This window comes from Gambusia affinis, linkage group LG06 (assembly GCF_019740435.1).
Source record: "Gambusia affinis linkage group LG06, SWU_Gaff_1.0, whole genome shotgun sequence".
NCBI lineage: Eukaryota > Metazoa > Chordata > Actinopteri > Cyprinodontiformes > Poeciliidae > Gambusia > Gambusia affinis.
In genome coordinates this window covers 10,007,164-10,019,279 of record NC_057873.1, presented here as the reverse complement: position 1 = coordinate 10,019,279, position 12,116 = coordinate 10,007,164, and the positions used below count along the sequence as shown (strand labels likewise).

General features: G+C 37.2%; 1 protein-coding gene across 1 annotated transcript; it reads left to right on the top strand.

Moving 5' to 3' along the window:
- The first annotated feature begins 870 nt into the window (after window positions 1–870).
- Window positions 871–11,511, top strand: serpine2 (serpin peptidase inhibitor, clade E (nexin, plasminogen activator inhibitor type 1), member 2). The gene is made up of 9 exons (XM_044119597.1): window positions 871–1,098; window positions 4,648–4,926; window positions 5,030–5,257; window positions 6,758–6,955; window positions 9,813–10,008; window positions 10,095–10,192; window positions 10,590–10,676; window positions 10,782–10,865; window positions 10,961–11,511. Exons 1-9 carry the CDS (start codon window positions 1,074–1,076, stop codon window positions 10,996–10,998), a joined length of 1,233 nt encoding a protein of 410 aa, XP_043975532.1. The 5' UTR covers window positions 871–1,073; the 3' UTR covers window positions 10,999–11,511.
- The last annotated feature ends 605 nt before the right edge of the window (window positions 11,512–12,116 follow it).

The following is a 12,116-nucleotide window of genomic DNA, read 5'->3' as shown; positions in this document are numbered from 1 at the left end:
ATTGTGTAAAGGTGCAATATTTCTTGCCAGTCATCTCAGAAAGTGAAACAGTAACTTTAGAGATTAATTCAACTGAATAAAATATGTAAAGCTTTTACTTTTTGCAATTTTAATGATTATAGTTTACCTGTGAAGAAAACCCCAGAATCAGTATCTGAGAACAAAATATCGCATTAGACCAACAAATTTCTTATTTATTGGCTCTTCTGGATTGGATTTTGCCTGACAGTCATTTCAAGGCTGTGCTTCTTCCTTTTGCTGGTGCATATTTTTCTACCACTTTTTTTTTCTTCCATTCAATTTTCTGTTAATATTTTTGTTTCCAGAACTCTGTGAACAACCAGCTTCTTTACCAATGACCTTGTGTGGTTTACTCTCCCTGTGAAAGGTGCCATATCAGCAGTCTTCACCCATGAATGTCTAACCCCTGGCATCCTGCATGCTTTAGTTCTGGTTTAACACACCTGGGTCAAATGATAGCTAGTTAGAAGGCCTAAGAAGAACACTGACATGCTGAAAAGGTTGTTAGTACTATCAAGGAGAGAACTAAAATGTACAGGATGCTGGCCCTCGAGGACCGACTTTGGGTACCTCTGGTCTAACCGATTGACCCAGAATGAGACTGTTTAAAGCACAGGTGTCCTGCATTGTTTAGATGTACCACAGGTACAACATACTGGAATGAAATGGCTTAATTACCTCCTCTTTGTGTAGATAAGTTCTCCAGAGCCTTGCTAATGACCTAATTATTCTGTTCAGGTGTGGTGCAGCAGAGGCCCATCTAAAAGTTGCAGGGCAGTGGCCTTCAAAGACTGGAGTTTGACACCCCTGGTTTAAAGGCTCATGAAATCTTTGCAGGTGTTTTGAGTTAATTTTCTGATTAGGATGAGACAACATGAGTTTCCATTGATGACATTTGTCACAGTATGCACATTTTCAGAGACACTGAATTTTGGGTTTTCATTTTCTGTAAACCATAACCTTCAAAACAAGAAAAAGATTGTGTTTTCTGATTATTAAGAGTGTTCCTTTTCTTTCCTGCTCATTAGAAGGGTTCTATCTCCATTAGGACCATGAACTGTTGCAAAGACTGGATCGGTATGCACTGTTCCCTATTTTTGCCTTTGCCTCATTGTTTCAAATAGAACATTGTTAAAGCCTAGCAAGAAATGATTATCATACAGGACATGTTTATTGTTTGTTCTGGCCATCTCCTGAGATTTATCCAAAACACAGACATACTGACCCGACTCTGCTCTGCATTGTTTGTTTTTACTTCATTCCAGCCAGACATAAAGTTTAGCTCAACATTTTTGGCTTGAAATTAGCCCCTTTATTTGTGCCTCATGCTGGATTTTTAACTTTCTTACCCGTAGAATCACAGAGTTGCTGCAGAAGCGAAATTTTTTAAAGCGCATTCCTTCTCAGACAAGAAAAGTTACTTTGTCCTCTTGAAATCTGTTTTATGCTCACTAACAGAAAAAGTTTAAAAGTGAATACAAGATAACAAATACTGGAACTGTATCATCATACCAATCAGGTGAATTACAGAGATGACGCATACTGATGGTCTGGGTGTGGAATTTACTCAGGCTTGCTTGCAAATAGACTGATGAATGATCAAGGTATTTATGAAATTGAAAGATGAAATAAAGTATCTTTTGGGCTTTTTGAGGTTCACCTGTAGCTATTTTAAAGAATGGATCAGCAGCAGTAAGGATGTCTCTATTAGATGCTGAGCTTTGTGTATTGTTTTGTAACCTAAAACAGTGACTTTGTCACAGTGACTTTTCCTACTTGGAACCCGAACATTTAATTTCCATGAAACTCAGTATGAACGTGCTTTTATTTTGGAGGTCTAGCGGAAGTAGTTGTAATATAACTCGGCGTTTGACTCCATCAGAGAGAGCACCGCTCCCACTTCGTGCTCGGCTGCTGGATCAGAAGGCGGAGCTCAGGCCAATAAATTCCTCTTTCAAAGCAACGGTGAGCTCAGTTGTAGTGCTCAGGTTAGCAGGGATAAACATACGTTGTTTCTTACGTTATATTACGGTAGAATCGTTGTTTCTCGATTGGACTTAAGTTAGTAACGGATCTATATAAGGTTGCAGTATCACCTGGGCGATAAATCGAAGAAGGAAAAACACCACACGAAAGGTAAGGAGAAACGTTTAACTTTGTCCTCTTGAAAATGTAAAGGATATAGAATACCTCATATGTACATACTGTTGCTTAAGCTAAAGTGAGCGTATAAAGTTAACTTCTTACTTTTTTCTCGACTTTTAATGTGCTAATTTTTCTATGATTTCAGTCTGCATGTTGCATCGATCAGCTACGTGTTTTAACACTAACACACAAACGTCTTTTTTTGTTGTTAAAGAAAACAGTTGCCTATAGATGTGACTTGAATTGTTATTGTTCAAAGAGAAAGTGTGCTCCACCTCCTGAGTAGCTTCTTCGACCCCCTGTTGTCACGCATTGTTTTAATTAATGGCTTGAAGGATGGTCAGGGTAAGCTGTTAGCCTTTGTAATTTACTGGAGCAAACCCATTTTTTCCTGAGAAATTACCAAGGTAGGTCCCAGCTTTTATAGGGCCCTAAGCAGGAATTCATTTGGATTCGTACTTCTTCCAGATGACTTCCCTGCCAGAACTTTACACATAACTGCGCTTAAGAAATTCTGTAATTGATCATATACATGTTTAGTGTATTCTCAATTAGCGCTGATCTGGTGTTTTTTCCAATCACAAATCTATAAAGATCTGACTTGTTGATACAAAGTTTAACTAGCTGTAATTTCTCTTTAAGAACTTTGAAGTTCCCAATTGCCCCATGATTACAACATGAATGTCTTAAAAATAAAAGGGTTCTTTACAATCTCTTCAAAAGGAACAATCTCTCTGACTTTGAATCTAAAAGTAAAACTCAGCTAAAGTCACAACATATTTTCTTTACTCCTTAATAAAATGGCTTACATCTTCATTATTTTTTAACACCTCAAAATGCAAAATGTTCACCATTTTACAAAATCTTCATTTTTCAACAAGATCAATTAAATAACTAGTCCGAGATAATATTTCAGTGGAAAATTATCTGTTTTAAGCTTAGAATATTATAGCATTTAATAATGTACTGTAGCTGAGTATGAGTCTAATAAGTTCTTCTGCAATTAGTCATTATTTATATTGGGAGCAGAGATGATGTCACACTGTGAGAGTAGAAGGTGTTAAGTGACTGATGGAAACAGAATTTCCTTATTCTAAAAAGAGAAAAGAATGACAGATGGTGTTTTTAAAGCCTCTTTAGACTTTTATATTGGTTATTATGACCTTGTGTAAACATCAGTCTGCATGTGTTTTCCCTTTAGAGTAAGTAGACTCTTGCCTTATTCTGAGATTTGTAGAAGATTGACATAATTTCTAAATTCTGCATATTTTATGAGACACAATTGGACTCGTCAAAAGCAACTTTAGGTGTAATCCGTTCGCTTCTATTTCATGTGTTGTAGCAGCCTAAATAACCAGCTGGCATATCTTACTTTGCTTCCCTTTCCCATTCAGATTCACTAAATGACAAATGATCAGATTTTTAATATCTAACAGGTTGGAGAGAGTGTAAATATGACATAAGAAGTCTTAGTACTAAGAAGCCTACACTGGCTACCTCAAACTGACTATGGCGCAATAGGTTTTTTATGACGAAGCAGTCCTGTCACCATATTTCCTGGTAAATATCACTTGAAAACGTCATATCTGGTGAGTCTCTTAGAAAAACTATTGGGGGAAAAAAACTGCTTCAGTTGGGAGCTATGGGCATGTTTTACACACAGCCACGACATGATCACAGTTCAGACACAACCACCAGACATTATGAAATAGCGGTATTTTAAGTTGTCCTTTTGGAGCATTTCCATTGAACCAATAGATTTTCTTTTGTTTAATGTCAATCAGTCTATATCATGCACTAAAATATGCCTTTGTCAACCTGTTTTGAGGGAAACTTCAAGCACTGTTGGAAAAACTGAACTGGTTTAGGAGCTCAAAGCAGCAGCAGCTTATTTTTATTACTTTTGGGGCTGACCTTGATCTTGAGTTTCCCATTAAAGGTATCCACTTAAGGGGGCATCATTTAGGTTTTCCTAGAGAAAAGATAAATTATCATCTAAAAGGCAAACAAACCAAGCATGTTGTTACATGTGGGTGTTACACAAGGCAAGCAGCAATGTTTGCAGTAAAGTTGAGCGTCCTTCCATTGCTCATTACCGGCAGGCATCAAGTCTGGCTCTTGTGACCTTATTTACTTTGCTTTAATCAGTGGAGCAGGCTGGAACAGGTTTCCTAAGATGGTCCTAAAGATTTAGTATAGCCTAGTAAAACTAAAAACCTTTTAGTGCAGGTCTGTTCTCATCACTCTGATTCAGCTGTGCTAAGTTGAAGGTTTTGCTCAAAGGACAATGAGGAACGTATGTGATAATTAACTACTACCAAGAAAACCAGAGTGAGAGAGAGTTATGTGAAAGGAATGAGTGGCCATGGAGACTTTGAGGAATGCAAGTTGTGGTAGATTTGTGTTTTATAACAGGTTTGTTCTATGAGGAACAGCATAATCAAATAACCTCATTCATTGCTTTTATTTCTCTCTTTCAAGGTGCTGCAGAGATCAAAATGAAGCGCGTCTCCTTTCTTTGCCTGTATGCACTGGTGACCCTTTGCGCCCATAAGGGTGTGCTGTCAGCAGCTCCCTCGTATGGCGAACGCGGCTCCGATCTGGGCATACAGGTGTTCCAGCAAGTGGTCCGCTCAAAGCCTCTAGAGAACGTGGTGCTTTCACCCCATGGAGTGGCTTCGATCCTCGGCATGCTGCTGCCCGGAGCCCAGGGGGAAACGAGGAAGCAAATCATCAGTGCACTGCGTTACAAGAAAAATGGTAAGGAGGGTTTCAGACAGGAATTTAGTGTTGAGTCCTTTATGATCTGAAATCACTATTATTTAACATCAATCCAAAGATTAAATACACTTGTTGTGCACAGGTCCTTATAAGATGTTGAAGAAGCTGCACAAAAACCTGACCTCCAAGTCAAACCAGGACCTTGTGCAGATTGCCAACGCCATGTTCAGCCAGAACGGTTTTCCAATGGAGGAGACCTTTATGGCCACCAATAAAGCAAACTTCCAGTGTGAGAGCCAGAGCCTGGACTTCAGCAACCCCACTGCAGCAGCTGATTATATCAACCATTGGGTCAGCAATAAGACCAAAGGTAGGGCTCATGCTCGGTACAGTCCTGTATTGACTGTGTTTTGAAGACTCAACTGTGTAGATTATGTCTAAGAAGATTTGTTGCTTTTTGTTACAGATCTAATTAGAATTTGCAGGTTTACTGCATTACAATATCTATCAGACTAAAGTTTGTCTTTAGGGCAGCAACTAATTATTATGTTAGTAATATATGAAGATTCTGAAGATTGACAAATTTTATAAACGTTATTGCTGTTTTAATTTTTTTTATTATTATTTAAACGCTTAAAACCTTTTTTAGAATATTAGAAATGCATTAAAAGATTGAAATAAACAAAACAGGTGAGGCTAAAACTAAGCTACTTGAAGAGTTCTGGTTTGAACATTATTGCAAAGATTTTTTATTTATTTCTGAAATGCAAAGGTTTTATAGAGATTGTTATAGTTTGGGCTTATTTACTGCTGCAAATGTGTTCTTTCAGCAAATATACTTTTTTTTTTTTTGTTTATAATTATTTGATTACTTAATGAGTTTCAGATTATTCCAATAATCAATTCATCAAGATGAACTGATTAATCATTTCAGCCTCAGTTTCATGTAGGCGTGGCACCCTTTTCAGTTTCAGACTTATTTTGAAATGAGAAAGGAAGTAGTTCACCAGTTGCTCTATTGTGTTGACATAGTCCACTAATATTACTAAGATGTCCACTAATATTACTAAGATGTCTACTAATATTGGACTATAGAATAATCCTGGAAGCCACCACTGATGTTAAATCATAATGTCAACATATTATTTGTGGTTTAAAGAAGGTGCAATAACAGATCAGATTTAATTGATGTTTTAACACTTTAAGTGTTACCATTTCCTTCCTAGCTTTTTCTTCTGCTAATGTTAAAGGTTATCCAACTCTAAAACTGTAGTTAATGATCTTTCAAGTTTTAAATCTTTAGACCAATCAATCCTGAACTGCATGATTCTATGTTAATTAGAGACCCTGGCTGCAGTTTTGTTGTCCATATCCGGAGTTTATTGACCCTAAAAGGAGTTTGAATTCTGCCTTTTATATCTCTGTGCTTTTTCTGTCTCAGACAGAAAATGCACCATCAAGTCCATCATATTCACAAAAACGGAGATTCTCAAACATATTTTGGAATTTTCATGCTTTAAAACACAGTGTGCGATTTAGAAAACCTTTTATTTGTGAAAAGCAAAAAAAAACAAGCCAAACGGGATGTTTAGCAAAATATTACTGAAGTTAAATTAACTGTACTAATCTAACATTTCAGCAATGAGAATCTTTAAGTATCCCTCATGCCTCTCATTGTTCTGCCTTCATTTATTATTATTTATCATCTCTGGACTATTATTCACAAACCACTCAGAAAACCTTATGTCCTTTGAGTCTGCATTATCACTTCCTCTTCCAACATGATTTGAATACAAGACAGTGTTATGGTTTTTTTTTCCTTCTTTTCTTTGATCAAACTTTGTTGTTTTACCATTGTGTATTTGGGCAGGCCACATCACCAACTTGATCAAAGCGGACATGCTGGATTCGACTCTGACCCGTCTGGTCGCTCTCAACTCAATCTACTTCAAAGGCTCGTGGAAGTCGGGTTTCCAGCCCAACAACACTAAGATGAGATCTTTCACTGGCGGTGACGGAAATGTATACAAAGTTCCAATGATGTCCCAGCTGACCATCTTTAACTTAGGTGAGTGAGCATGCTCAGAACCAGAAGCAACTGGAGTTCATTATGAAAGGATGACATGCAAACACACTGCAAATGTGCCAAATAGTTTTTGTTTTTTTATGATGAGAGCCAGGCATAATTTGCCAAGGAGGCAAAGGAGTTTGTCTTTTTTTATATATTTTTTTTTAATGCAAAATTCATATATTTTTGTACAATTTTGGTGTAATTAAGCTAAACAAGAAATTGTTGTTTTAGCAAATGGCATTTTTTTTGAAGTCTCTATATTCCTGTTAACAGTCGATTAGTTGATGATTATTTCAAAAATTAATTAATCATGATTAATCTGATTAATTGTATCAGCCCTAATCCTGAAACATTAAATTATTTTGTTGATCTCAACTTGGAGCGAGGAAAGGGTGGCCTTTTATTTTTGAAGCCCGATCAGATACCTTGCAAGTATGAATGTACACTTCAGCTTTGTTAATTTAATTATTTTCTACTATATTAATTTTCTTCTTCTGGTGGAATACCAGTCAGGATGTGATTCATAGTCCAGATTGTGGTGAGTTGTAAAGAACTGCAGGCTAAGACTCGTCACATGCACAGGATGTTTTTAGTTGTGTGTGAAATGCAATGATGCACAAGTCAGCACTATATTGCACTATATTTAGACATGTCAGAGCTATGGTGGCACAGTGAGTGCGGGGGATAGATTCTCATCCAGTGACTGTAATAAACTGAGGCCATGTTCATCTGTAAAGCACAAGATTCCCTCATCTCTGCTGTAGACACAACAGTCATCACCTTTACAGAGGTTTCCAGAACCCCTAAGCCTTTACAACAGCAAACTTCAACGTTTTATCAGCATTTGTTTTGATGGATTGTCAATGGTGAATACGTAACTGAAGTAGAAAGAAAGTGTAGTTTATCCAATTAAAAGGAGAGAGCACAAAAAAAGATGCATGTCTGACAGTTTGTCACTTCCTAGCTGTTTATATCTGCTTTTATAATTTTAGAACCTCATTTTAATAAAAAAAAGTTTGCAGTTTTGACTCATAAATCTGAGCTTGTGGCATAAGCAAGCTAGTGTTGAGATTTTAATGCCCTTTTGTGCCCAAATTAATATATCCTTTTAATTTTTGATGCTTGAGAAGCTGACATTTCTAAAAAAAAAAAAAAAAAATAGCAAACCAAAAATCTCTCAACATTGTCACATGTTGGATGCATTTCCCAGCTCTTGGTGGTTTAAGCATTTAAATTCTTATTCTCATCATAAATCATTGGAAGCTCTTATCAGCCCAGATCACAGTAGAAATATACTTCATTTTGAGTGGGTATAAAAATGAGAAGGGCAAGAGTTTAGCAGAATTCAGAAAATCAGTCAGAGCAAAACTGGAAGTTTAACTTCAATGGGATTAAAACCTGGGTTAATGTGTTGACCTGCTATAGTTTGTCGAATGAACACAATAATTCAGATGCTGATTTATTTTCAATTTCCAAACTTTTAAGCTGAGCCTGGAAGTGAGAAAACTCACTACTTGCATATTTTAGGTGACCTGGTGATGTTTGTTGAAGCAGAGGTTTTAAAGTTGAAAAAGTCAATTTTTACAAGATCACTGGAAGATGGATGTAATTCTCTGCTGGATAGTCAGAGCTCCCATTTGTATAGCAGCTAGGATGATGATGTATGTAGGATGTATTATCATGTCATAGGAGTTAGCTGGCTGGAACGGGAGTCAGAACCAAAATTAATGGAAACAGATAAAACTTCCTGACATTGGGAAATTTTGCGAGTTGAGTATATTAAATCAATAGACATTTTTTCCTCACTCCTCTTTGTTCCCTTTATTTTTTTGTGACGACTTTATCTCTAACAATAAACATCTTTGATGCTTCTTAGATTTGTGCTTTTTTTATGACCATTTGTCCTCCACAAGTAAAACTTTCTTCAGTGCCTTTCAATATAAAAATCATAAGTGCTTCAACAAACGGAAGAGAAAATACACAAGACAAAATCAAATAGCAGATTAAAAGAGATGACACACACACATATATATATATATATATATATATATATATAACAAGTAACTGAGCAATGTTTTGGGACATGAGGATCAATTTATGAAATAGAAGAAAAAAAGGAATTGAATAATAAACCTTGATTTAGAAATCAGTGAAGGTGTGGTTTTGATCCAGACCCATTTTAGTTTCTGGCAGATGTATGTTGGTCCATTCTTTCTGTTTAAATAGTTTTTTGTTTGTTTGTTTGTTTTAATGGATTCTATGCTGGAACTCTCTAAACAGTTTAAAGATTAATCAATCTGTGCTGTGGTAAAAGCCAGACCGACTACAGTCTTGTACTGGCCCACCAGTGAGTTATTTTTCATTGACAAGTGAATGCCTGTTTGAGCATAAAATGAGCAAAAAGAAGGTTTAAAATTTTCCTCAATGTCTTGGTGACGTCCTTGCTGATTCACATCCTGATTACCTCTAAGAGGCATTTTAAAGTTGGCCTCTTGTGAAAAGAGTCTCTGTTCTTCCACATCGTTCCCTCTTTTTAGTCCCCCAGTGTCACTTTCTGGGTCTGTGCCGCTAAGTTAATTTTGGACCTTTTGCCACGTTCCTGCGTCCTGTTTACGGATTCCACAGATTTCCCCTCACCCCCCCTCTAATTTTACCTGCATAAATCTTTCCAGGGCTCTAAATAAATGTAGACATAAAGAGGGAGATAATTGCTATTGATGATTTAATTGCCTTCCTTTTAATTGATAATATTCAATTGGAGAAAGCTTTATATTAAGTATGATAATATAAAGTTCTGTGTTTGTTTTTGGTAATCTCTTTTCAAGCTAACTTTGAAACCTTCTTATGTTCTTAGGCATGGCCACCACTCCTCAGGGGGTCAAATACCGGGTGATTGAGCTGCCTTACCATGGCAACACCATCAGCATGCTGATCGCCGTTCCGGCTGATGACGCGCCTCTGTCCAGCATCATTCCACACATCAGCACAGCCACTGTGCAGAGCTGGACCAAGCTCATGCACATGAGGAAAGTCCGCCTGCTCATCCCAAAGTAAGTCCTAAACACACACAAACACACACACCTGTAACTGTGGCTTTTGGTGACATGAACAACTGCATGGTTCTGTTTGTTTGTAGGTTTTCTGCAGATGCAGAGGTAGACTTGAAAGCTCCTCTCTCTGTGTTGGGAATCGCAGACATGTTCAGTCAGGATGCAGCCGACTTCACACACCTCAGTGAGTAAAATCCCGACAGCGACGCATACACACTAGTAGAATAAATGTGTTTTGAAGCAGGTTGATTTAGGTATGAGTAAGTGTAAAATCCTGAGGAGAAATGTTGCCTAATCACTGCTGAGAGCCAGTAAGAAGTTGAAATAGTCTCACTGCTCGGTGTAAAGACTGAATCACTTCCTCTGGAAATGCAGTTTTGAATCAAAGGTTCTAGCGCCACCATGTGGTGCTATAGACGGATCTGCTTTTTAAGTTTTTTTTTTAAATTATTTTTATTTTTTTACATAAAGAATTAGTTTGAAACTTTTGCGCTACTGCCATCTTGTGGCTTGATGTACAAACTAATGTCGTACAGCAAGTCATTATTTTGAGGTAAGTTGAACTGCAGTTGTCCTCCCAGGTACCGAGCCGGTGTACGTATCCAAGGCCCTGCAGAAGTCCAAAATCATTGTAAATGAGGAAGGGACGAAGGCAGCAGCTACAACCAGTAAGTATACCTGATTGGTGTCTTTTTTGATCAGACATAAATCTGTGTGGTTTACACCCAGTATTGGTTTAAATGCCGCTCTAACCCGAGTTGTTGTGTGTTTAGCTGCTATCTTGATGGCTCGCTCCTCTCCCCCTTGGGTGACTGTGGACAGACCTTTTGTGTTCCTCATCAGACATAACCCAACAGGTTTGCAGTTTTATTCGCAAAACATAGATGAGTGCATTTTAGATTCGCATTAGCAGTATCTGATATTTGTGAACTGTCTTTATTTCTGTTTCCAGGGACCATCCTGTTTATGGGTCAGATCAACCAACCATGAAGCCCACCTTCAGTTCCTGTTGGCTCATCTAGCAGCACCTGATATGCTTACACACTGTCATGCATGAACACACAAGCACACAGATGTGCTGTGGTTGTTGACTTATGAACAATGTGGACATATATTTGTCTTAAATATTGCTTTTTATGTTGATTTTCTGCAACACATAACATGCTTTCCAACATGTTTTTGCAGACTAAGTTTTCCTGCTGTTTTAATTTTTTGGTGTACTTTTTTGGCTTTATCCCTTTTTTTAAATGACTTTAAATGTCACATGTGTAATTTCTTAGCTCTGGAGTATGATGATCTTTTTATTTATGGTGTTTCAGTTTAAACTTTTCTATCTCGAGTCATGTAACTCCGGTTTGCCTGTTTCCCTCTTTCGTTACGGTGATATCAAGACTTAAAGAGTGCATTATTGCCCTTTTTAAAAGTTGTTTTCTCCTTACCGAGGAGATCTTCTGTTCCTTCACATGTGGAAACAAAATTAAACTACATAAATTTATAACATCAGTAATTTGTGTCTTGCTCTTATTGTGGTAAAGCATTTTTGTTGGAAAAGGGTGTAATGATTATTTCTCTTGACTGTTTCTTGAGCAATAGTAAATTTATGCAAAAATATCAGAGGAGACTAAGCCTTAAAATGGTTGGATGATCAAATTGGGAACTGATCACATCTGTACTGAACCAAAGCACTTTGACTAAGAGAAACTCTTGTTAGAGAAGCAGAAAAGAAAACTATGCTTCTCAAACATGGAGAAGCATAGCATCTCTGATTCACTGAGAAAGTATTCGCACTGTAATCTCTTACTGACTGTTTCAGTACAATAGACCCACTTCACGTAATACAAGCTGGTGTAAAAGGAAGAGAATTGACGGTTTCAAGCAATTTTTACAAATATAAATCTGATGTTTACCATTTGTATTAAGTCTGTCAACTTTCTTCAGAAGTCACCAAATTAGTAAATAAAATTCAACAGTGTTAAAATGCAAAACATATGAAGTGGAAAACTAGCAAATCATCCTGAACTAACTGTTTATAAAACATAGAGGCAGGGAGCAGAGAAGCTGATGGGAAGATGGCTAGAGCTAAATACAGATCAGTCCTGCTGGGAGGA